This window comes from Tyto alba, unplaced genomic scaffold (genome assembly GCF_018691265.1).
Source record: "Tyto alba isolate M040663 unplaced genomic scaffold, T.alba_DEE_v4.0 Super-Scaffold_32, whole genome shotgun sequence".
Lineage (NCBI taxonomy): Eukaryota > Metazoa > Chordata > Aves > Strigiformes > Tytonidae > Tyto > Tyto alba.
In genome coordinates this window covers 6,121,627-6,147,752 of record NW_024881307.1, presented here as the reverse complement: position 1 = coordinate 6,147,752, position 26,126 = coordinate 6,121,627, and the positions used below count along the sequence as shown (strand labels likewise).

Genomic DNA, 26,126 nt, shown 5'->3' with positions numbered 1-26,126 from the left:
TTTTTTGGTCAGACATGGAGCTTTCTCCTTTATTTCTGCAGTATGTGTTGCACACGCGAAGGGCCTCACTTACATCAGCGCAGTCGTGTCCTGTCTGAGGAGGTGGAATTCCTCTTGCTTTGCTGATCAAGACAAACACGACAAAAACAGTTCATGCACAATACACCTCAAAGCTAGTTCCCTGGGACTGCAAGGCAGAGCGGGGCCAGAGCTGTGTCCCGTCCCGCACTCCCCCAGTGAGGCAGAGGCCTGTGGGGAGACCAGCGGGGCTGGAAGGGGGAGGCCTGGCATCCTCCAAGACTAACACAAACGGGGAGAAGCTCCGTTCCCGCTGCCAGAGTGTGCTGGTGTGAAAAGTCGTGTGTGTGAGGTCTGAGTGAGGCCCTGGAAGTGAGGAGAGGAAGGGGAGCAAACAGGCTGTGGGGGCTGCAGAGGTGGGGAAGGGCAGAGCCGGTGGGGGGGGACAGTGGGAGGAAGGGGACACTTGCTCCCTCAGACCGGTCGGTCACTCGTATGCTGGGCGAGGGGCAGTGCAGATGCCGGCTGGCACTGCAGCAGGCCTTCTTTAGGGCAGGAAAGAAGGGGGGGATTTTAATATCCAAGTTTCAGAGGAGGAGGGATCATGCCCACATTTTGGAAAGTAGAAGACGGTGGAAGCTTTTACTGGAACATAAGGGACCCAAGTGATTACTGGACGCTGTGCGGGGGCAAAACAGTGAGATTGGGGTGGGGGGCTTAGTTTATCCTTTCACACACATACTCAAATCCCTCAGTGTATTTCCTAGCAACTCTATCCCAGTTTCCCTTTCTTCACATCCTTCCTTACCATGCTATCCCATTACCCTCTGGTCATTAAGGAAAAAAAAAAAAAATTATAAAATAAATTCCATTTCATGTAATCTGGAGCAGCCAACTTTCAGCCTCAGAAGCTTTGTCGAGGTGTTGGATTAAAAAGCAGTGCGTATCTTTGCACAGGGATTAGCAAAAAAGTAATCGTCAGGGAGGGATAGGCGTGACCTCTCTCAGCAAGGTGTTGCAAGCATTTGGGGGTAGGAAAGGTGGAAGGAAGCCATTCAAAAAACCACTTGAACAGAGCAAACCATGAAGAGTAGCTGTTAGGTCTCGGTTCTCTGCTCTGCAGCTGCCTATCACCATTTGAGGGCTCTGATCCTGCAGCGGGTCATCTGCTCCCATTGACTGGCTGGGGAGGTTTTTGCACAGCATGGACTGAACCTCTCAGCATTGTTCAAGGGGAAGGAAAATAATCTCAGTGAGATCATGGAAAGGTTAACCAATCATGGGTGGTTTACAGGCTGGGTGCTGATGTGATTTGTCTGTCCAGGGTACAAATAAAAAAATATTATCCTGAGCAGAAAGCTATGGTTCTAATTCTCATTGCCCACTGCAAAAAAAAAATAAAATACCTGAACCACAATACATAACTCAATTTTCATTTAGGGGAATTAAAAAAACAACCACAAAACAAAACACAGAAGCACCCAACACCTATGGCATCTAATCAATCTTATTTTAGTAGGATGGATTTTCTTTTCATTTTTTAATTTGAAAAGGTGGCTGGAGGGGTACTTTAATGGGATAGAAAGCCTCTCTTTCCTCCACCAGCAGCTGGCCTTGGGCTGTTGCAGCTCCGAATAGGTCCTGTTGGCTGGCTTTTTAGAAGGCAGCAGGAGCAGAACGGAGCTGACAAAGGGCCCTGAGGAAGCGTGCTGCCACGGGCATGGGCTGGGGGGATGTCTGCAGGGATCTCAGGGAGGTGGAAGCGTGGGCCCTGACCCCAGTGAGATCTGTGTGTCCCCATCCCAGGCAGGGCTGGGTGACAGGGTAGAGAGGCATGGGAGGGGCTTTATCCTGTCACTGCTCCTAGGGGCTGGCTGGAACCTTTCCATTCTAGGAAGACCTTTGGGCCCCCCCCAGCTTGGGACCTTCACCAGGATTTAACAGCTATGGTCATATAAACACACTCAGGACAGTGAGGCAACTGATATAGCAGAGTCGGGGGGGGGGGTGCTACCCAAGCATGCATGCTTCCCAGGAGAAGCAGAGCAGCTTGCTCTGCAGAAGCAAAGTGAAGGGCATTGACAGAGAGGGAATAAAGAGGTGACAGCAGAGGATGGGGTTATGTTGTTAAGGCCTGCAGAACTTTCAAGGTGATTTGGAAAAAGTCCTTGTTTCCTCTAGTAAAGGCTATTCCCTTCTGCACCTTCCCTCTCCCTGGCAGAGATTAGAGCAGTAAGGTTAATGTAGTAGCAGGTACATCCATGAAAATCCACAGCTGAGTCTTCACTCCAAGTGCTGCCAGCTCTTCCCTAAATCTTCAGGAATCAAGGTGCCTCGTTGGAAGTGGCTCCATTGCCTTTGTTGACGTAAAAGGGGCGGTAATGTGACTGCAATGGAGAATTTGGGGCATGTGAGTTTGACCTACCTTCTTTTTCTGACCACCTATACTTTACCCTTCTAGGTAGCCCAACCATGCATATGTTAACATACTCCTATCTTAACACCTTCAGTCTTTCCTCTTGCAGAACAACACCACCTCATTTCACTACTGGAGTTGCTGGAGTGATCAAATGCAAATGGTGTTGCTTTTTGATTTATATACATGTTTTGCATGGACCTCATTCCTGAGCCAAATGAGTCTGTGCACCATATAAAATCTCAGACTATGACTCATAGTTTGATGAGAGGTTTCTGGGAGAAGAGGAATGTCACCTTTATTTTTATGCTTCTGTCAGTGTCTTTTAATTGCTTGCTAACTTGAGAACTCATGGGAGTTTTCACACTTAAAGCCACACAGTTATGTGAGTGATCAACTAAGCCACATGGTATTTATTTGTGCTCTCTGTCTGGAAAGTCAAAACTCTTGTGCATGGAAATTCTCACACAATGGTGTATTGTTTATTCATGCCTCCCTATGTTGCAGAGCCCAGTACTAAATATTTGTGTAAACAGAAGTGTAAGTGAATAGACAGGGGCAGAGCCTAAAGGAATTGCCATTTTCTGTCTGTCCAGCTCTGTTTACTGCAGTCTCATTGTATCTCATCAGGACCTACCCCTGGAATTTAATTCTTACCTGCACCATTACAAATAAACAACACATGGCAAAGTTGTGTTGTGCAGCCTACTGTTTGCTTGGGATGACTGCAAAACACAAGAGCCAGTTTATTGATTGTGATAACTGGTTGCACTGTTCAAGGCAAAATCTCTAGCCTGGATGAGAATATGCTTACACCAATCAAGCAGTGACCAAGGCAATCAGGAAAACTGTGGTTTTGTAACCTCTGATGTGTTTTAGGTTTATCCCTACCCAGATCTCACTTGCAGAAGGTAGGACAGACCTCAACACACTGATACATTTTTGTGGAGTGGACTAGTTAATATCAGTCACAGCAGGAGGCTGGAAGCATAGGCAGACCAAACCCAGCCCACCTTGCTGCTCTGTGCCAACTTCGAATACCTCCTGCTCAATGTTCTCTTTTGTTGAAATTCTTTTCATTTTATGGCTTTAATTTCCAATATAATTAAGAGATGGAAGAGGAGGGCTTCATTTAAAAGAACTCCTTGTGGGTTAAAAATACATTCCTCCTTAAACAGGATAGTCCTTCATGAAAATTCATATTTACAGAACTCTTAGAACGTGTATCACTTAAATACACATTTAAGACTATTTTAAAAGATAGATTATTGGCCCAATAGACCATAAAAACTCCTGCAGAGCTACTGCAGTCCAGAGCATGTATTTCTATTTTGGGATTTCTTAATGCTTATATTTATCAACTCAGTTGTTCGGTTCAGGGCTATCTGGTGAATACAGGCTATAAAAATAAAATAGCCACTACACGTGTATGCATGAGAGAGAAAGGGAGACAGAAAAATATTAGTGGCTTCATGTGGGAGAAGTTACCCAGGCTTTCTCTATTGGGATTAAGGAAAGCATGGGTTGTGCTCATTGAGCACAGCACACTGACTGTTGTGTAGTGGGGTGCTTATTGCTAAAATGACCCTACACACATCTACCAATGGCCAGTGCTAACAGAGGCTGCACTTTCCTGACCAGACTTCCCCAGCGTAACACCACCATTAGGAAGGATAGGTTGGTATCTAAAATCACTGGGAAGAGTCTCCATCTGAGCACACACATGATGAAGTAGATGATCTTTTAGAAAGGTGGTGATCAAACACAAGACAGAAGATACTGTGAAAGTTTGATGTTCCTAGGAGATATGTTTTACTGTAGCACAGTCACAGACTTAAGGCTGAATTTTCTGAAAGTGATACAGTCTACCAAGGAATATTCCTTTTACAGGAATTTGTCTCATGGTGGAGCCTTGAAAATTTAGCAGAGACATAGAGCTGCAGTCCATAGGCAGCGACTTTCTACCTGTTGTGTATTTCCTCTGTTTTCGTACCTCAAGCGTGAGATTGCTCTCAATTTTTGACCCTCTTCTTCTTACAAATCTTATTTCCAGGGAACAGTAAATAATCTTTCACAAATGTATAATCAGAATTCAAAAAATAGATTTCATCTGCAGCAATGGGGGCAAAAACTTGACAATCTTAATTCAGATCATGCAAGTTCTTAGTGTAGCACAGTATGAGTGGATGTTAAGAAAAATAGATGAACTTAGTGTTTTGTGGTTATGCATTAACTGTTTGTTAACCTTGTATATTTAAGAACACAAGACCTAAAATATCACTGTTCTCTGCCCCTTATATTGCACTGTTACCTGCTTTGTGCTAACCGTGCTAAATGAGTGATATACAGATGTTCTAGTGATCATAGTTTGACCCCTCATCTTTGATACTGCATCTGCCCACTGCAGGATGTAATTAGCAAGATACTTTTATATGGTCGTCTTTGGTGTCATTTACACAATCTGTGCTTTCTAGATGTCACAGACTACTAAAAATCTATGATATCCCTGCAGGGAGGAAAAGTACTACAAATAGCAGCATGTGTGTTGTAGTATTTGTATAGCTTCTAGAAGCCTGGATCAAATTTTAGACCAGGGCGAAATCTTTTCAAAATGTCATTTTGAAGTACTGATTATTCCTACAACCCAGAGCTGTGGAGGCGGGGGTGGGGGAGGGTTAATCTGCATCCCTCTGTGGATGCATTTAACCACAGAAAAAAATAATAGAAGCTGTTGACTTGAAGCATTTGCTTTTCCATCTCCAAAAGGATCCAAACCCTAGTTTCTGAAGTCTCAGGTATCCCTAGAACAGATAGTTCTCTTGCTGAAGCTGTGCACATGCTTTCACACCAAGGGTATATTTCTTACCAATACAGACTGCTTAGAGGATTTCCATGTCTGTGGCGTCACCTTTGCAGACTGATGTCTCACTATTGAAGGATAAGCTGTGACAACATAAAACAGCCTGTTATAGATCAGTCCCTGACACCATTCCCCTCTCCCCTTGTGAGCATCAAGACAAGTAGCAGGAATGGGAGTGCCACATAATTAGTATAGCATTGCTTAACATGGAAATGCAGCCATTTCTGGGGTGGGACGCAGCAGCCGTCAGACAGATGCCTATTCCACCACCCAATCAGTTAGGAAAAGGGAGTAAAGAAGGTCTGTCTAATTAAAATGTCTGAGGAATGCAGAGAGGTAGAATGCAATCAGTCCAATTAAATTTAGGCCAACTCCTGAACTACCCATTTTGACTCTTGCAAAGAACACTATAGACTATTTAATTAGAGCAAAGAGCTGAGGCTTGGGTTTCTTGTCAGAAATTAATGACAGTACCTCTGGCAGCATGATAAGCCCTAACCCCCTTCTACCACACCAGCTCTGTTCCAATTCAAACATAATACCAGCCTTGCTGAACCACAACCAGTTTCAGTGCTATCAGGCAATGGCCTGTCCCCACCATCTCATGTTTGCAAATTAATCCAACCTGACTCTCCTTGGCGTGTGCTCTTGGATTCTACCTCTGATGCCCTTGAACTAGTGGGTAGTGAAAAGAGGATTATGAGACGGTGAACGGGGGATTCTGGTTCAGACAAAGGAGGACTGGCAGCTACTGCATATTTTTTTTAAAGGTTGTGCTCAGTGGATATTATTCATTCAGGGTGATAGCTGCTTTAAAACACTGATGAAGTTAGAGGGGTAAATGGCCATGAACGTAATTTCCTAGTATCTTTCTCTCCCTGGTCCATATGCCTCTAAGATTCTTATCTCTACCCCTTACAAACAAAATTTAAAACCCTTTCAACTATTCACTTGATATAACGTTTTAATACTTTTTAACACTCTTTAATAAACTCATGTTGCCCTGGTTCAGCAGAGTAAGTTGCTCATGTAAACATGTGCATGTATCTAAGAGATTGACACTCAGGGCAGGAGATATGGACCGGGCGTAGGACTGTTCCAGGCCTTCTCTGGGGGAGCAAGAACAGGATTAAATTTCTTATCACCTAAAAAAGAGGCAGAAGGAAGGGGAAAAAACTAAATGCCTAGTACCGGTCTTAGTGAAGAGGCTTCCGTCAGACTGTTTGCTGAAGTCACCGGGCGGATTCTGTCCCACCGAGGAGAACTGAAAAGGCAGCTTAGTACCATTGCCTACTGGAAGACAGAAGAGGTTGTGTTATTCCATGGTGTTGCATGCTGCAGTGGGGAAGCCTAAGCATTTCAAAACACAGCCTGTAAAACTACTTTCAAGTAGCCTGGTGGAAAATGGGAACCAATAGCTTTGTCCCTTTTCTCTTAGTAAGAAAAGGCAGATGAGAGCAGTCAGTTGTGGGGTCCCGCTGTACACAGTGTGCGAGTATAAAGAGATCCCAATGCTCCAGGCAGGTAGGGAAGAGCCTTTCTTTTGAGAGACCCAGAATGCAGGTGTGACTGAAGAGCAGCAGCTTCCTTTCAGGTAAACTGCATCTCCAGAGACCGGACTAATGAGGCAAAACTAAATAACTGCCAAAGCTCCCTTGCCTCCAAGCAGTTGAGGCTTTATTCAAAGCCCACTGAAATTAAAGCAAGGCTTCCCCTTCTGGCCTCCTTGGGGTCAGGCCTGGGCTGCCAGAATGAATCTGAAAGCAGAGATGATGAGAGGGAGACAGCCCTGCCTGTGGCATGAAAAGCAGGAATGACTTAGGTGTGGCTGTGAGTCACCAGAGCTCCCCCAGGTAGAGTGGCCATGGATGCTTGTAGGCTGCCTCTGAATGAAAGGAAAAGCAGGACACTCTGAGCATGAATGAAGCAAAGAAAATATAGGCAAGAAAAAGGAAGGTGGGGAGCTGGGAAGAAAAGGCATGATCACTGCTGCTGGTTCTTGGTACACTAGTTCAAAGCACCCCTTCCCCATTGTGCTGGATGCTGTACAGACAGTGAACATCGGGCAGGCTCTGTCTTTGAGAATTTATGAGCTAAGTAAAAGGTGTACATGTGATGGAGAAGAACAGCCTTGTGCTTCTGAGGCTGGCTGAGGGTATTTGGAGTCCACTCCTGGTTCTGACACAACCTCCACAGATTGCCTTGGATGATGTTGGCACTCCCGTCGATTCAGTTGGTTAGGTATCACAGGATCTTTGCAAATTGGCACCTATGCTTTCCATCTTCTTCTTTCACTGTCTGAACAATGAGGACCAGGGATGCCTTTCCCTCCTATATACATAGCACTTAAAGCAGTGAGACCCTGGGTTTGGGTGTATGCAGATGGTGCTGATAAGCCAGCTAAGAGATGGGTCTCTGAGACAGTGATTGACAGGTGACAGGACAGCTGAGAGGTAAAGCAGAAAAGGTTGGTTAGCCAGCTAGAAAGCTGTGGCACGGGGGGTTAGATCCTTTCAAACTGAAGTCGGAATTACCCGTACCAAGTGTTTCCTCAGTCGCTTGGAAGGAGGAAAATTCCCATGATCGTGGGTTGAAACTGGCTGTAAAACAAGAGCATCCAGTTCAGCAGTCGGCTCCTGATGAGCTGGCTCAAAGGCCTGTGCCTGGCATTGATCCATGAAACAGTCCCCACCAATTTGGAAGCAGCCCTAAACCAGAAATGTGGGTCCGGGGAGCAGAGGGAAGCCTGGTCTTTTTTCTCTGAGTTCTAGGGAATGGTGAATATACTTCTCATTTAGAGAATGAAGCACTCTCACTGACACAGAGCTGTCTTTAGCTGCATTAAATTGCCAACTCAGGTTTGTCTACTCAACGTGACTATTCTGCAAAGAGATCTGCAGGCGGAGGCTTGGATTTAGAGCTCAAGAGACACAGGTAGAGGAACATTTCTTGCTCAAGCACACATTGTCTCAGCTTCTTGTGACAGACATGTGCTCCAGGGTTTCACTAGAACATCATGCTGTGATGCAGACTAGTGCTGTTGTACCCCTTTTGTGAGACACTGGACTCCCAGAAGAGTGAAAGATGAATACTTTGAGCTGTTATGCTGCCATCCTGTGGACTGCTTTTCTATTTAAGCGGTGTTTCTATTTAAGCAGTTATCTCTCCCACTCTGTGTGCCTGAGTCCCTTATACTCTTCATTCAAAGACTTCCAAAGGCACAAGATGATCTTTCCCACCTCCTCCTGTATTTGGCCAAACTGGTTGCAACATCAGGAGAAGACAGCTCAGTGGAAGAGGACAGAAAGGAGTGCCGGGCATTTGAACAGATTGTTCCTCTATCTTTTAGTCAGTATTTGAAACCTTTTATGTCTCCCCTCTGCCTCATTATGTCATCCCTGCAGGCGGATGCTCCATGATGCAGTCTTTAATGACAAGAGCCGTGGAAGGCTTCTTGAATTTAAGCATGTCTTAAAAACCTATAGGTTCAGCTCAAATCCAAGCAGTTTCTTAGTATGGGCCACTGCAATTAGCACAGAGCACTACTTGGGTAGCACTCCTTAATGCAGCAAACAGAATTGCTGCTGTGGCCTCAGGCAGAATTTGCAGTGATCCAACCTAGTGAGAAAAAGGGTATGTTACAAAACTATCGTGAGATATTCAAGGACTCTGTGCATATTATGCAATGCAAAGGGTGATCCTCTTTTTTTTTTTTTTTTTTTTCATTTTATGGAATTCCTTAGAAAAGATGCAATCAGAGGCAGTGCTGGACTTCTACATGACACACTGATAGAGCACAGAAAGCTCTAGAGAGTTAAATGATTATGGGTATATTGCATTATTCATCGGATAATCCTTCGTTAGCCAGCATGCAAGCTAAGTGGGTCATGTCTCCTGTTTTGCCTACTGATTCATTCTGTTCCCAAAGTGCCCATCAGTGTGGTTTCAGCAGCTGGTTCCTTTCTGTCATGCTTGAGCCCTCACCCTGGTGGAGAATCCAGTGCTGTTCAATTCCCATTTCAGCAGAGACTCTGTGTGCATTCATGTGCTTAATGTTTTTCTGACAAAGTAACTTTGTTGATAGAAAATATAGAATGAGTAGTTTTGGTAAGGCAATATGTCAGTGCTCTCAGGAAAACATAGATGTGTAGGTGGAACAAATGCTCCCCTGGTATTTGTATATTCAAAAGTCCACTGCAGGAAGCAGTAGGCCACTGAACTGCAAGCCGTGGTACAATCCTCACACTACTCTGTAGCTGACTGCATCCAGTAAGTGTCCCCACTGGCTCCAGTAAACAGCACAGAATAAGAAACCCTGTGTCTAGAAAGCCCTGTTGATCCCTTCTGCTCTTGGCACATCCTTCAGGAGGCTGGGATCCTGGATCCAGGACCTGGGACCCTGCTCCCAGGTCTCAGCAACTGATCCTCTAGAGAGGAGCAGAGGGAAGTCCAGGCACTACGGTCCAGAGCTGGGAGCGGCCAGGCTATGGCACTGCTGCAAACAGCTTTTCCCTTCCTTTTGCCACATCAGGCTTCAGCCACATAGGTTTCAGCCCTATCCCAGGGTGATGGCAGAATGGCGTTGTCTACTGTGTTCCTCCCATCACACCCTCTCCACACTCTTCAAATGCATGTTGGGCCATTTCCACCTGAAACGGAAGCTCTGTGTTTTGGGTAGAGCCTATGGAATTTTAGAACTAACTTTCAACCATCCCTTAAGGTTGGGAACAGTTTCTCCCCTGCATCAGCAGCTCTTCTTAGTAGAACATGTGTTTCCCTGACAGCACAGGACCGGTAAAGCCCTGAAGCAGCTGGGGCAGAACAGCAGCTATAACCATCCGGGTGGTGTTTGGAGACGGGGTCCATGCAAAATGAACCCACCAGTGGCAAAATGCCCCTCTGCAGCCTCTGATGAAGATGCTTCCCCCTAACTGGGCGGCCCTCCAGGAAACAGTCCTGCTAAAGGCTTGCTGAGGCTGAACTGGGAATGTCACCTCAGCCCCTGGTATCTGCTCCGAACAGCGTCCTCCCCCCAACAGCACCAGGCAGGGCTGCCAGCGAGCTGCTAGGCATGGGCTGATAGCAGAGGAGACGGGCAAAGTGGAAATGCAGACAAAGGGCTCAGTGTTGGGATCTGGGTTATCCCCATGAAACCATAAGGACAGAACAGGCAACATCACACTTCAAATACGCCTGCAGGGGAGTGCTACTGCTAATTGCTGGCATATCCTTGTGCCTACCCACCATCTGTCTTGTAGAACAGCAGCTGTAAACACCTGGCAAATCCAGGCAGGGCCTTGCTCTCTAGGGACCAGAGGAAAACTGGTTACTTATTTTGTGTTACCTTTTCTGTTCTTTTGTTTCTACAGGCATTGCCTTGCCTAGGCTTTTAGCACTCTGCTTCTCCCTCTAGAGGTCCTGACACTAATTTAGAAATATAGACAACTCTAATTTTACAACTGAATGTGTTGAGAACAAACAGCCATTCACTCCACAGACTCATCCTGTAGTGTTCAGGTAACAACTGGGACATAAGCAAATCACCAGGGCTCTTGTTGTCAATGTCAGAGCTCAGAAAGAAACTCCAGACTCCTGCTTTTTTGGGACACATCCTCACTTCTTCCATTCTTTCCCTGTAGGGAAAAAGTATGTTTTCTGGTGAAAGTCAAGTTCTAATGCAAAGCAAGCCTGGTGTAGCTTTCACACTTGATAGCACAGTGAGATAAGCTTCTGGTGGAGAATAACGTGAACTTTAACCTAGTAACACATGTTAAAACTCCCCTATATTCACAAACTGTGCTCTTTGAAAGAGTTCAGTCGCTCCAGCTCTCCTCCATAGAGTTGAGAACCTTTGCTGCCTTGTTTGAAATGAAAAGGCAAAAACTTCTCAAAGCTCTATGGGCTGGAGAGAAGACCCAGCATAAACAAATGGAGAGAGGGATGGATCTCATCCAGGTGACAGCAGGAAATATGAGGAAAAGCAAATTTTGGGACAAATCATTAATAAAGTTCATTTTCTATGTTGTGTTTGGAGCGAGCCTGACCACCATTAGGGTGCCATACCTTTGGGAGACAGGAACATGGAAAATCTCTTCAAGTTGTCAGGCTGGTTCCACTCATAGTTGTTCATCATGTACCGATGGTCACCTGGAGAAGCAGAGCGGGGTGTGAGCTGGAGGCAGTTAAGTGGCCTTTGAGAAGGATGGGAGGAAGGGGAAGGGGACAACAGATTGGAATTGATTCCTCAAGTGCTGCAGGAAAGATGGTTCTGCTCTTTGAAAACAAATTCCTCTTTTTTTTTTTTTTTTTTCATTCTTCTGTGGGACTCTTTGGCTGGGAGGTAAAGCAGTGCTGTAGCTACCCAGAGGTTCAGCCTGGGATAAAAGAGAAAGCTCCCTCAAAGGCATAGCATAGCTTAAGTATTCAGCCATGCAGTCAATGTGCTATCTCCTGAAAATCCATAGGGAGACTTGAGGGTTGAGGCATTTTCCTACCAAAATACTGCTATGTGGCTAAAAATGTATCCTACTTCAAAAGCAGTGGTTTGGGTTTGACTTCTTTTGTGTGTTTAACCTGTGTACAGTGCTGGCTTTCAATCAGCAGATCTCGAACAGCAAGTACTGCAAAGATCAAGAGAGTCAGTGTTGGGGAGGCTCAATGGGTTGTTTTTTTCTATTTTTAAAGAAAGATGCTAAACCTGAGTTGCAAACAGCTCTAGCTTCCTGGGCTCTTGGACAAGGACATTTGGTTCGGATTTCATGCAAAATGGCTGAAACCTACCCTTTTGCCAGGTATTACACAGCCTGGTTTTGGGTTTTCCGACGCTGATCCACAGGAAATTATGCACTATCAGTACAGTTGCTCATAAAAATACTTTCTTTTAAGGCCTCAAGTGTTATATAAACCTGTTATTCTCTGCAAGGGGGTAAATTTGGTTCCCGTGTTTAAATAGTTCCATTCCTTGATTCTTAAGTCACTCTACAAACTTTTATGTTATTTCTCTAATTTATTTCTGTGTTATTTAAACTCCCTGGATGGTCTCTGATTATTTGCCTCCTTGCCACACTACGAAGTAGGTATCTGTTATGACAACTAAAAATGTAGTTTCCCTTTGGAGTCTGCTATTAAGCAAGTTTCATTCCATTAATGTAATATTTCTTCCTGGGAAGTTTTTTACACTAGAAGATCAAGCAAGTTGCAAATGTATTTGTTGCAATGACTCAGGGGGAGTCTGAGTTAATTAAACCCATTAAATAATTGTGGAGTTATTTCCTTGCTGTCACTAGATGCAGAGTGCTGTCCTCTTTCAAGTGTAACTGTGGTTTGACAAACGGAGAGCTCTGAAGTTTCTGAGACTCTCCTTAAATAACATTTCCCAACTGAGTGGATACCACTGTTCTTCTCATTAGGCAGACTCCAAGCTGTGTCCATTAAATCCCTGATAAAGTCTCTGAAAGCACCCAGGTTTCTGGCAGTAGTTAATTGTTGCCCTGCTCAGAAATGTTTTGGCACTTGAATCCCACAGATTTCAAGTACCATTGAGGACTTCTGGCATCAGTAACATGGAGGGGACCCTAATTAAAAGCGATCCAGTGATCAAGTAGCTAGTCTTTATCCAGAGCTACTAGAACTGAACATATGCATACTCTTGTTGGTTTGTACAAATGGCCAAGTAAAATGTATTTGCTTCAGGATTGGCAAAAAACAGCTCAGCAGATGGAAGGTATCTTCCTGAGTTACGGTAATTTGAATGCAAAGTGCTTTTATGCTACTCATCTAGCTTTCAGAAGTGCTGTGAGTATTCAGGCATCCAAAACCCCTTTGGCATTATGCCATCCAGAGCTTGGAAACTCTGCAAATCTCCAGGTGACCAAAGAAGAAAGAAAAATGTACAAAAGTGATTTTTGGATCTGAGCTGCCCGTCATCAACTTGTATTAAGTTATAGGAAAATTTCTCAGCAAATGGAGTGTTGAGAATCTGACCAGGTATGTTGCAGGGTTAAATGTTGGAAGACAAGTAATGTTCAATTTCTGGCACTACTTTAAGGGTAGGGAGAGTTTAAAAATCTGTCTCTAGCTATGCATCGTGAGCACTTTGAATGTGATTTCCTTTTCTGAAAGGTTGGTTCTCTGGACTCAAAGTATCTGGTCCATCTAATTAATGTCTAATGGAGAATGATGGTGCTAGATAAACATTAATTAACTGTAACGCAGGCTCCTTGGGGCCAGGGACTTACTCTCCGTAGCTAGGAAGACAGCAGGCCTGCCACTTTATGATTCACTTGAGAATCACTAGTGATTCTCATTACAGATCTAAGTGTACACTGGTCCCATGTCAACTTCATTCCTATTGCTCTGGATTGTGAATGCCAGACAGGCTGGTTCACAAAACGCAGGCTCTGAAAAACATTAGCATGTGGACCAATAACTGAACCTATGTTGTTCTGACCTCTATGCATCTTTTCAGCGTGCTGGGTTTTGTCTGGGTTTTTGGTTTTGGCATTTTTTTATTGGTTGTTTCTTCCCCTCATCCTTCATCATATCATCTTGTATGTAGATGTGTCTTTTCTGGAAGGAAGTTGGAGTGATTTGCATGTCTGTTGCCCAGGAAAAAGGTGGGGTATTAATATGGGAGGAATGTCTAGTGAGCACTGTGAATTTGAATGAAATAACAGTGATCTTGTGGATTTGCAGCAGAGTTCCTCAGATGCTTGTGTTGTATGAACTGGATTTGAGATTATTCCTGCACCTTTTCAAGACACACGTTCTCCTGAACAGCAGGATGCAATTTATCCTCATGTTACCTGTCCAGCTTCTTGACCTTTATTGTTCAGGTATCTAGAGTTCCACAATTATTCACAGATTATAACCTTATAGCAGCCTGGTGAGATAACTAGTAATTCCAATCCCTATTATTCTTAGTGCAAAAGGTCATTTCATGGGATTAAGTAATTTGCCTAAGGTTACAAAGGCTGTTTGTGGGAGAGCTGAAAAGTGAATCTCGGTTTTGGAGTCCCATTCTAGTGGCCTGTTCTCCTAATCTTACATGTGAGCTTGATGCAAGAAAAGTCCTTTCTGCAGAACTAATTGGGAGACGCAGAAAGTGTGTTTTAAAACCTGTATTGACCATGACCTCTCTATTCACATAAGAAAGATCTCCCATCCTTAAACATCACTGAAGTGTGGGGACCATTTGGCACTTCAAGTCACTTGAACACCCTGGCTGAGGGCAGGTGGGAATCAAAGCTCTTCCTGGTGGAACATGCAGAGAATTATGATCAGAGAGAGTTATGCCAGTTCAAGTTGTAGTTTAACCTGAACGCCAAAACAGAGACCTTTTTACTTGGAAGATCTGTTACAAGATTTTCAGTGGCAGGTGCTTGCAGGGTATTTCATGTTCCAGCCAGGCAAGCAGTGGCTGAAACAGGCGTTGAAAAATGGCATGTCATACCAGCACAGCACACGTGCTAAGCAAGCTGAACAAATAGGCTAATGACAAGATTTCAAAATTGCCATACTGGGATGGCTACACTCATATTTCTGCCACTGCCTTTTGAATTTACCTAGTGAGCCACTGAGTTGCCTTAGTATATCTGTGCAGTCTTCCACATAGAAACTGTCATGCTAAACTTGCAGGGGCTCATTGGAGCCTGGTGCAAGGCAGTGTGTCCCTGCTGGGCTCTTGCAGGAGGGAAGGGTCACAGTTCTCAACCCAAATAGGAGTGTTGCTCTGAAGTCCTATGCAGGATGTGGCTGAACCAATTGAACACTGCAAAGCCGTAACATGAAACAGCGTTCAAGGAAGCGGGGCTGGTTTGGACCCCTGGGTTCCCTACACACGAGATACTTTAAATCCCTGGCAGTTCAACTGGCTCCTTCCCCACATAGGTCTGTTAGGGTAGCTCTGATATTCCAGAATGAATTCCAGCTACAGGCAGTGTTTCTCTCACTTTCCCTAGGTCCTTGCTTACTCTCTTCTCTGTCAGAGCACACTCATCACACTTCACCGCCTCTAACTCTCCACTAGGCTTTGCCGAGGTAGGGAGGGAAGGGGCAGATCTCAGATACTCTACCATTCTCCATATGGTTCCTCTCTATGAAGTTGCGGCCAAGGTCTGCCTTACAGATCTTCTCCACATGCCTCATACAGACGTTCAGGAGGTCATCTCTGAGGAGTCCCATAGATGGGCTCATGCTCTCCCCTTCAAGCAGCACACTGTATGTTGGGAGAGATGGAGGGGGGACGTAATTCCTCATCAAAGCCCCAAACTCCTGCCAAAAAGATGGGAGGAAAGGTTACTGAGGAACGCAAGAGATGGAAGCTAGGTGCTAGGGAACTGGGTAATGTTAGGCTCCAAACAGTATGATGTGCAAATGAGAACACTGAAGATGGAGGGGACAGACAAATGTTCTGCCTGTGGGCTGTAACGATCTACAAAAAAAGCAGGTATTGACATGCCTAAGCTAATTCTTCACCTACCAGAGCAGAGTTAGCTTCAAATACCAGGGTAGGTTCCTGCCATACACATGCATTAAACTGGAGTAGATTAAAGCATCTTACACCAACTTGGTATTTGACTTTGGGACAAATTCTGCCCTTATGGGATAGAAGGAAAGGAAAATGAGATCTCAGTTACCTGCAGGAAGAGCACAGAGTCACTGATCTGGTGGATCTGCTCCCTGTTCTCCTTGTCCTCTCGCAGAAGCTTTGCCCTCTCTTCCAGCTCATCCACAATTTCTTTCACGTTCTCTGATGCAATCTTTTCCCTCTGGTCCAGGGCAGCCTTCACTTCATCCCTCTGCCTCTCCAGGTCACGGATCAGCTCTTTGAAATGCTGGTCCACTGTGGCTTTCTCATTGGTGGTGTAGTTCTGCAGAGGGAAGGGGCAGAGCGAGGAGGCAGCAGAAATGACGCAGGAGAAATAAAATACTCAACTTCTCAGGGAATCATTTGCCGATAGAGGGATACAGAGGGGGATATGTCCAAGCATTCTCATCATTTAGACTGTGACTGTGGAGCCTCTAGGTATGTAAGTCTTAGCACCACAAAAGTTGTGCCAAGAGAAGTCATACTTGTTCTTGCAATAATTGTGTGCATGTAATCTAAAGGGCATTCTGTCTTCCTGATTATAAGAGCATATCTTTTATTTCAATTAATGAGCTGCACTCTTAGGTGATATTTAAAAACACTGCTTAACCTTCTAAATCATGGTTCTGGCTCCTCAAGAATTTGAGGATCAAATTCCTGCCATTTCAAAGGATGAAAGGTGCTGAAACATTTTTTACAAACCTGACCTCTAGGTCCTCCTGAAATACTCCTCAGAAGGACTGTGGATATAAATATATTCAGAGTTAAAATTTCTAGGTCAGATTTCCAATAATAATAATAATAGTAATAATCATAATAATAAAGCAGACAAAAAGCAGAACTGGCAAGCCAGTGTGCGTGTACCACATAAAAGGGAGAAGAATGCCTTTGCTTATTAATATTATGAAAATTTTCTGGGGTGTCTCCAAATAGTGTTTTCACTGCTCTATTCACTTAGGGTATAAATGAAAAAAAATAACACCATTGTATTCTAACCCTTCACATGGTGAAAGAATTATAAAGGAACTCTATATCAGTATGGAAGTAAGCTGTTCCACTATAAATAAGATGTTTGTTGGTGTAACTGCATTTGTTCCTGTTGCTTTAACTCTGGGAAATCCAGAGCCCGTCTGGAGTTTATTTTTGTGTGTGGTCTAGCAGGAAAAAAAGCAGCACACCTTTGTTTCTGAATCAGCCTGGCTCCTGGTGACTGAAGAACTGTAAGGGACCCAAAGCAGGGAGGTGCTTTGGATCATTTTGTAACAAGGCTGTGCTGCCTCTTCTTGATCTCCTGCAGGGTATGTTGCAAGATGACTTCAGTGGGAGTTGTTGTTTCCAAGATCTGGCATGAGCGAGTTTTGGAGAGTGATGAGATAGAGACTGGGTAAGGGATGGAGTGAGTAAGAGCTCAGTATGTCAGAGAAATGGAGGAAAGGAGGAGAGGGATGTGAGAGAGTGGAAAAGAAAGTGACAAGTAGGGGAGAAACAGAGAAGTGAACTAAAAGAATATCCCATACGCACCTTAATACGGTCCCTCTCCTTTTGCCACTTATCCATTTCATCTTCTACCTCAATGATCTTCAGCTGCAGTTGCTCTTTCTGCAGTGAAAGCTCAGCCTGTGGGAAGAGGGGAGTCTCATGAACTGGGGGTGAGGGTGGCCCACTTCAAAGAGGCACTGTGCTTCCACTTATGCATTTGGCCCTGAACAATAGCTGGAAGGTACAGGTTCCTGGCACTGCTTGAAATGGAGATCATGTGCTGACACTGGACAAGATCCCAGAGCTTCTGGCTGGGTCAAGAGATTCAGCTCCCTCAGCAAAGACAGCAGAAGAAGCACCCACCTACTAGGCTACTGTCATGGTGCTGCTTTTAATCACATTAGAGTCATTAGCTGGAGGGGGAAGAGGCCTGTTTCAAAATTCAGCTGTGTATGCAGTGAAGGGCCCATCCCAGGGTGTGCCTCTGCAGCAATAACAGTTTTCATGTAATTACGGAATGACGTTTGACGAGTGTTGCAACAAGAGGATGATGCCTCCGGCAGGAATTCTGTTTAGACAGGATTGTGGATTAATTTGCTCTGAATTGAGAGCTTTCATGTTATGATGAAGCTGGGGAATCATTGGAAAAAATAAAAAACACAAAAGGAGGAGGGAGGAGGTATAGTCGGCCATGCTTGGCTTAGATCAGCAGCTTCACTGGGATTCATTTGCATTTCGTTTTGCACTGGCTTCCCAGAGAAGCTCAGACCAGACAATTGCATGCAGGGCAGTTCATAGAACTGGAGCCCACGGAGGGCTGGGCAGCCATGCACTGGTGTAACACGCCGGTTTGTGTGCATGCCGTGTCTCTGGATCAGACCAGGACCTGGCTGTTTAGTAATGCCTTGTGCCGTTAACTCTGGGCAACCCCTCCCTCAGTTGTTCATATTCACCACGTCCCTGCCCAAGAGATCATGACAAAGCCTTTGTCTACGCATTTCAAGATCTTTCTCTGTTTCATGTGTGTACAGGTTGGTCACAGCACAGCTATAACTGCAGGCAACCTGCCTATGGGACACTTATCCCCAGAGCTGTTTAGGAACTATGCAGTTGGCAGAAATTACCTGTATTCCACAACTGAGCTATGTTGCCTTAGAAAACTTCTGAAAACCCACTGTTCATGTGGGATCCTTTGGCAAATCCTTTGGGTTGTATTACCCCAAAGCACTTACATTTAGGCCAACAGTTAGAGGCAGAAGAGATGAGGGATAAATCCACTTCCGCAGCAACTAACATAGAGAGGTCTCCCTGCTGCTAAAACACAAAGTATAGTTCCCACTGCTTTGCCACCCATCCAAGAACACAATACAATGTGAAAACCTGGGTCTTCTCTTGTGTTCATGGTTGCCCTTAGGGCGGGAGTTAAAAAGTTTTCAATTTTCCATTCAAAGAGTGGAAACCAGCATCACACAATGAAGGGCAGGCAACAAGCTGTCAACCAGTTCAGACCAAGGAAATCAACCCATCAGGGCTCCTGTCTTGGTGCCAGTCACTGTAGTGTCTGAACACCCTCCTGAGCTTGAATCAAGCACAGCTGCATCTGAGAGCCATTGAGTCTAGCTGTTCCAATTTAGAAAATCTCTATTTATAGAGGGAAAACAATCTGATAGTTGTTTTATTGCCTTATAAAATAGAAGAAAGGAGGAACAAAAAAGGCAAACATACTTGGAGGTATCTTAATGCCAGAAGAGCTGCATAGTCACACTGTCATTGTAATTTTCCTTGTTTGTTGAGAGTTAGGAGAGCACTGGCTCTCTAAATATTATCCATACACCCTGACAGCCTTCACTAGTCAACTGAATACCATCATGAGCTGAAGCTCTTATTCTACAGAGGTTCAGAGCAGACATGGAAGGATTTTGTGGTACAGGCTCATCAGGGAATCAATGTATGAACATATTAAGATGAGAAAATTCACTCTACTACTGATCAAGATAGTGAAGGCATGAACATTTTCAAGACACTGACTTGGAGTAATGCATGTTTTTTTCCATTCTCATGCACACTGTGAGATGTCCTCTGCATCAAGACACAAAGGTGTGCAACCATCTTTGCATAGCAGGGAAATGCAATGAAACAAAAGTATTTTAGATCCAGATATTCATTGCATGGCAGTAACCAGTGTAAGAAATTACACTATAATACAAGTTGTTTCCTTGAGTCACAGAGCATTAGTTGTTAACAAAGTAAAAAGCACATTTCCTGAGTAATGGGAGGTCTTGTTTCCTCCCTCATTCCTAAATATCAGAACATTCTTATGACAAGAATAAGAGTGAAATCATGCAGAGAAGGACTGGAGGGATTTTTCTGGGAAGAGCAGACCTTTCACAGTCATGCAGACACTCCCAAACACAAGGGATTTGAAAAGAAAGGTAACAGGAAAAAATTTCGGGTGATGGCTGGAAGGTGATGATAACAATACTCTACTTTTATAGTGCTTTTTAATTAAGATGGGTCTCAAAGTAATTTTGCAAACTATTACTTGCTCAAAAGTGATAGCTAACTCTTACCAGCTTGCTGCAGTTATAATATATCTTCACCCAGAAAGGTACTTTGGGTGCCTCTGGGATGGGATGTAGCAACTCTTTAAGAGCAGACCCACACTACAATTTAGAGTGAGAATTATGATTTGCACATGGAAATTACAGAGATAGTTCCAATAGTCAGAAAGCAAATACCACAGTCATCCAGGTTTGGCTTGGGTTAAAACGCCCATACTGAAGGCAAAAGGAAACACTAGTACAGACACCCACAAGGGCAAGAGAGGTGAAGGGAGGTGTTCCATTACATGATAGTCCAAACATCAAAACTAGTCTTACCATAGAAAAAATCCTGGGACTAGCTGGAAGATTGCTTTAGCTGTCCACATGTATCCTGTGTTACATTTACAGTAGGGTGCTTACAGGTACTAGGGACAGTCAACTTCTCAGCTTCATTCCCTATGAAGAAACTCTCCTCCTAGCTCTCTTCATATTTCTCAGATTTTCCAAGGTCAACGATCCCTGATTCCCTTATGTGATGGACCACCCAGAACAAATCCATTGAGTGAGACTTGGGGTTCAGAAAGTCCTAATGAAAGATAATAGAGCCGCTCCACCCATTGTGGAGGGAGTCCCTACTGTACAGAAATAACAATAATATTGAAGATTCAGGAAATATAGGTTTAGACCATTTGGTTTGGCTATAGCAAGTTGGGAAATGCTGGCACTGAGAGTCTTTGAGTTGAGAGGATCCCATATTAGAACCTAAGTTAATTAGGACAGTCAAGAGGCCTGAGTGAAAGTTCAGAGTGTACACCTAAAGATCCATAACTGAAGCCAGCCCTTGTGCTGTAAAGGACCTGGAGATGTGAGATTATGAGTCTTGCATCATGACGCAACTCATTTTTGCAAGGCAGCAATACAAGCATCATCATGTCTTAATGCTCTGGGAACCCAGTCCCTGAATCAGGGAACACCCCAGTGTCACCAGCCTGGGAGAGCTATGCTAATTACGTGACAGCAACAACCAAATGCAATAATGAAGGTAGAGTAGAAGCATTTAATCTACTTGTCCTAGTACAGGGCCTGTATTGGAAATGACATGGCTGAGATAAGCAAATTGTTTGAGACATTATTTCTGCTGGTTTTGCCATTACATTTTTCTGTCTAAGCTTTTGTTAAACAGCGTGGGTATCAGTGGGCTACAATCTCTGGAGACTATGCTAGGCTCCTGCAAAAATGTCACAAGTCACTGCATGGGCTGAGGCCAGAAAAGGCTCTCTACTTTGCACAGCTTGAAGAGAATTCCTTACTTGCAAACAGGTGGATTTTCTCTGGGTTCTGCTCTCACTGTAGAGGCATTCATATAGAATGCAGGCAAATAGCCCAATCTGCTCTAAATCGCTATTTGCAGCAGGTCAGCTTCCCCAGCCTGCCAGCTAGGAAGAACGTCCTGCATGTAACTGCACCATCTCTGTGGAAGGAGCATCTATTTTAAGCTGTGTCCGCAGAGCAACCACTGGTATAGATAAGGACTCACAGCCACATTGTGCCCTAACCTTGCACCAGGGAAGAAGGCCAAATATCCTTCCACTGGCATATTTATACACTCTTGTTTGCGCTCTATTTAGACAGTGAAAGCAATACAGAGAGGGCTCAGGTGGAAATCCCTCTGGATCCATCTCTGTGGACGGTTGACTTCAAAGCCCAGTTCAGACTCTGTGAAGTCTCCCCTTTAAAAAGTCACTTTGTTGAAATGAGGAACACCCAGCTCCCGTTTCTGCATGGCAGTTCTCTGCTGCCTCTTTAAACCAGTAGTACAATGTGAACTTTTCTTTAAAGGTAAAAAATTAAAGAAAAAAATCAAAGTGCTTTTCACTAGAAGTGACCTGACATGCTGAGTACTAAGGCTGGCAATGGATGGTAACACCAGGTTATTTACAGCTCTGTGACTGGCAGGCATATGTGAACTTGTCTCCCTGTGAGGATAGGCCTGTAAAACAGGTTTTGAATGAAGGATCCCCTTTCAAAATGAAGGATGCCATCCGAAAGGGGGGCTCTAGTTCTGCTGATAAAGCAAGCAGGCCAGGGAGTTTTATTTGAGTGTATAAGCTGCTATTGAAAATTCTCCCATTTCAACTGTGTGTGGTTATCACCCAGCCTCACAGACATTTCTTGGTTGTTTCAGTACTGATCCTGGTGGGGGTGTTACTTTTCCTTTAAATCTGTAGCAGGAAACGAATGCAAAGTGGATCTGGGGAAGTCATTAAGGGTTTGCTGGGTAAAATACGCAAATACGACTGCGTGGAAACTCAGAAAAAATGTCTGTCTTCCCTACCAAGTTGTCTCTGTCTGACCCCCTATGCTTTTCACTCTTGTCTGCTCAGCAGCACACCAGGAAAAGGGGGATGAGTGACTCTCACCCCAGGCTCCTGAAAAGTGGAAGATGATGCGGTGTTCTCCCTCTGCGTCACAGACAGAGAGATAGCAGGCTTCTACTGCTTGCCTAAATGCTCTAACTAGTGGGTGTCTGCATACTGACTTGTTTGCATTCCTGTACTTGTAAACTGTACTGTCTCTGTCTGCATTAGTGAAGCAAGCAGAGTTACCTAATTCTACAGAAGGATCTTAAACTATCCCTTTGCTTTCCCAACACTAAAGTACAGCACCTGTCTGCCCTAGAAGCATATAGCAAAGATAAACTCATGAAAGAGACTGTAACCTGCATTAATTCTGCAAAATGAACACAATAGATGTACCTAAAACAAGCATATTGCACCTTATTAAGTGACAGTTTTGTGCCACCAAATTGCTGAGCATCCACATTGACAGTCAGACTTAAGTGCACCGCAGCGTAGAACCCTGCCTAGTTCTGGAATCCTCTCCAAGTTTGGAGTCAGAGTATAGACAGGGACTGGGAAAAACTTGTGGATAAACCAGTTGTTACAATCAATGCTGTGTGAAAGGGTCTGTCCAGATACAGCTGTATTCTGGTCACCGGTCCAGTGGCATAACTAGCAAATTAGGAGGTAGTAAAGCTACCCTGGAGATGCTTGGATGCCAGGCTGTGAAAAAGGGGCAGGGATAGGGATGACCTGAGATGTGGGGGTTTTGCTTAGTCTTTCCACAAAGGCCAGCAGCACCAGCCACACTTTGCCACTCTTCCAATTGTGGTCACATTCCAGCTTGGCTGATTTGCAAGACTTGAAAAGAATAGGTGGTGCACATGAGGGACTTGGAAACGTTTATTCCTCTTTGTGGTTCTTGCTAAGACTCCACCTATGGTGAATAAATCAGGGCTAGGAATAAACATTTGTAAGCAACAGCTATTCTGTTAATTGTTTTTGTCTGAGTGAATACTCACTCAAGTTACAACATGATCAAAATTCATTGTCAGGAGAAACTTGCACATGTGTATGATTCATATTGATAAAGCCCTAATTCCTTTAGGCTTAGCAGCAGCAGAAACAGCACAGTACAGTACAGATCTAAAGCATGGATCTAACAAGAGTGGCACATGGACTCTGAGAAAGAAATCAAGCATTGTTTAAATATTAGGTAAAGTCTTCTCTGCCCAGTTATGGTTGCCTGTTTAAAAGCAAGGTGTTCTAGGTCCATCCAACCATAGGAAGAAGGCTTTTGACTATCTTTAGTTCCTTGGGGAGCAACTGTTAACGTCTTTTCAGCAGAAACAACTGAGAGGAATTGGACAACCTGGCAGACACTAGACACAGTTGTATGAGAGTGAGGCATATTCTATGACCAGAGCTGACATCAAAAACACAAGAACAAGCAATTATGAAACAAACAGCAGGCTAGCAAGCCCTGCAGGAATTTCTTTAAGAAAGACTGGCTGAGACATGGAAGAAATCTTGTCTGGTTTTAGCAAGGCTGCAAGTTGGAGATGACATTGCAAGAAAATACAAAAAATTTGCACCGGAAGACAGAGATAAGCTCTAGGTAAGATGCTCTTTTAGCCTTATGAGATAAATCTTCAGAGCACCTTAGAAAGAGTTAAACTGTTCTTCCAAGTTAAGGGTAACTCAAGAATTTCCAGCAGCCAGTACTTGTATTTGCCTGTTCACCACATCAGAGCACTGGCTTGGACTGTGCCTAAGAGTAGGATTTAGCAGATATTAGTGCCCTTCCAGTTTCTGCCATGGACTGGCTGTGTGACCCTAGGCAAATTGTTTTACATTATCATTTCATGGGTCTCCTTTCTGTAGTCTCTCCTGTCCTGTCTGCTTAGATCAGAAGGTCTCTAGGCCAGGACATGCTCTTACGATGGAGATGTACAGCACTGAACATGGTAAGACCCTGATCTTTACTAGAGCTAGTGGAATGATCATACATCCACCCAGAAAGCAAACAGCATGAGACTTTAAGCAGACAAAGGTGAAAGACTTTTCATTAATGAGCACTGTTCCACATAGCAGCCTCATCTCCTTAGATGTCCATCCTCTAAACCTATTGTAGTAACACTTCAGGGGAAATGATAATGGTTTGTGTTTACACCAAGGTTTTTTCTTCATCTAAGCTTCAAAAGACTCTTCCCATAGGTGTGGCTCAGCACTATTATATCCGTAACAGAAAACAGAAAACCATAGTCACATTCTAAGTAGCTGAGATGGCAATTTTCGCTAGTAACCTAGCAGCCGCTGATCAGACTACCTGTATTCTGGAGGTCCTGAACTTGAGCAATGCCCCACCTTTCTGTCTGTGGGTAACAATACACAAACACTGTCAAAACCTGAAAACAGCATGCAGGGCTTTGATTCAGCTTCTGCTGAAAGACTGTGGTGCATCCAGGGGTGGAAACCAGGTTGTCCACCCCTGCAATCCAGCCTGCTACACAACACCAGCACTATACTGCTGTAACCAGCCCTTAGGAGAAGGACAATCCTATTGCAGCAGAACCCAGGCAATATCAGTTCTTTACTAAACGCATCCCATCCACCACCCCTGCATCCCAGAATTACATTGCAGACGTGATTTGAAGAGTGAGTGTAGGCTGGAGAGCAAAAGCTGTGGTGTAATGTTGAGGTCCATTGGAAAGACTGATGAGAATGTGCTATAAAAAGAGCATTACCTCTTTTCCTGCTTTCTCAATCTCCACTGTCACTGTGCTGTGGTTCTTGTGCTCTTGGAACATGCAGAGATAGCAGATGCACATCTGGTCTGTCTGACAGAACAGCTCCATGGTCTTCCCATGCACAGGGCATTTTCTTGCTTCAAAGTCCCTGATGGGGTCCAGGAGCTGGTGGTCCCGGAAAGCTGCTCCCTCCAGATGGGGCTTGAGGTGCAGCTCACAGAACGAAGCCTGGCACACCAAGCAGGATTTCACAGCCTTCTGCTTGTTATCGATGCAGGAATCACATAGAACATCCTCAAGCTTCACCCTGGGCCGTGACCCAGCTGCTCTGTCAGGCTTGTTGAAGGTGGATCTTCTCAGGTCCCCTGTCTCCACCAGAGGAAGGGAAGTTTTCTTCAGGTCCCCCATCTGGCCCCCAGAGAACAACGACTTCCTCCCTTCCCCTTCACTAGGCAGGAAGCTCTTTTTGGAATCCAAGGAGAAGAGGGACTTCCTGAGATCACCTTTCTCTGCAAAGGAGAGGGGTGGTCTCCTCATATCTCCTATCTGTCCACTGGCATATTGCATCTTCTTTGAATCTGCTGAATCCATGCTGAAATAAGATCTCTTCTCATCGGACGACTCCACAAACTGAATGATGGGCCTCTTCCAGTCACTCCCAGAGAAGAGGGAGCTCTTGATTTGCCCTGTCTCCAAAGAAGCACTGCCAGTGCCCTTCATAGCTTCCTTCTCACCTCCACCAGGGTTTGTGGTCTTCTTCACTTCTTCTTCTTTTTTGGGGGCAGATGGACTCTTCACATCCTCTGGCTTCCCAGTGGTACCGTTTGTCCTTGCTGCACTCCCCGTTTCCATTGTCAGAACAGGGCTAATTGGCTTCACTGCTCAGTCTTGTCCAGTTCCAGTCTCCCAACCCTGTATGTCTAGGTATGTCTGCTCGGTTGCTGTCTCAGCGAAGAATGACGGTGGAATGCAGGAAAGTTTCTGCCCAAGTGACGCACCTGGCGCTCCTGCAAGGAGGAGGAGAACACTTGGATTATGCTAGGTAGATGCAGGGAGAAAGAAAAGAAACAGACGTTACCAGGGATCAGAAGCTACAGCTGTGCAGTTAATTATACAAGGCAGTCCACACCCAG

The 26,126-nt window shown here is 44.6% G+C and overlaps 1 protein-coding gene across 6 annotated transcripts; it reads right to left on the bottom strand.

The window, feature by feature from the left end:
* TRIM29 (tripartite motif containing 29) lies at positions 1–26,126 on the bottom strand. Of its 6 annotated transcripts, none has more exons than XM_009963071.3 (9): positions 24,991–26,126; positions 17,404–17,499; positions 15,932–16,165; positions 15,368–15,566; positions 11,358–11,441; positions 7,835–7,894; positions 6,486–6,587; positions 5,301–5,377; positions 1–2,405 (listed from the first exon to the last, which is right to left on the bottom strand). In XM_009963071.3, exons 1-9 carry the CDS (start codon positions 25,843–25,845, stop codon positions 2,343–2,345), a joined length of 1,770 nt encoding a protein of 589 aa, XP_009961373.1. In that variant the 5' UTR covers positions 25,846–26,126; the 3' UTR covers positions 1–2,342. The 6 variants fall into 6 exon arrangements, with proteins under 6 accessions (XP_009961373.1, XP_032854123.1, XP_032854122.1 ...); XM_032998232.2 differs by having other exon boundaries at positions 1–122; XM_032998231.2 differs by having other exon boundaries at positions 6,486–6,584.

What these genes read in the sequence shown, in the direction of transcription:
- TRIM29 (XM_009963071.3), bottom strand. Translation starts at nt 25,845, where the DNA reads ATGGAAACGGGGAGTGCAGCAAGGACAAACGGTACCACTGGGAAGCCA. An exon ending in CATGTTCCTGTCTCCCAAAG is followed by an intron (nt 7,895 to 11,357) that starts GTATGGCACCCT and finishes CTTGTTTTACAG; the next exon opens with CCAGTTTCAACCCACGATCA. An exon ending in AGCGACTGAGGAAACACTTG is followed by an intron (nt 6,588 to 7,834) that starts GTACGGGTAATT and finishes TCTGTCTTCCAG; the next exon opens with TAGGCAATGGTACTAAGCTG.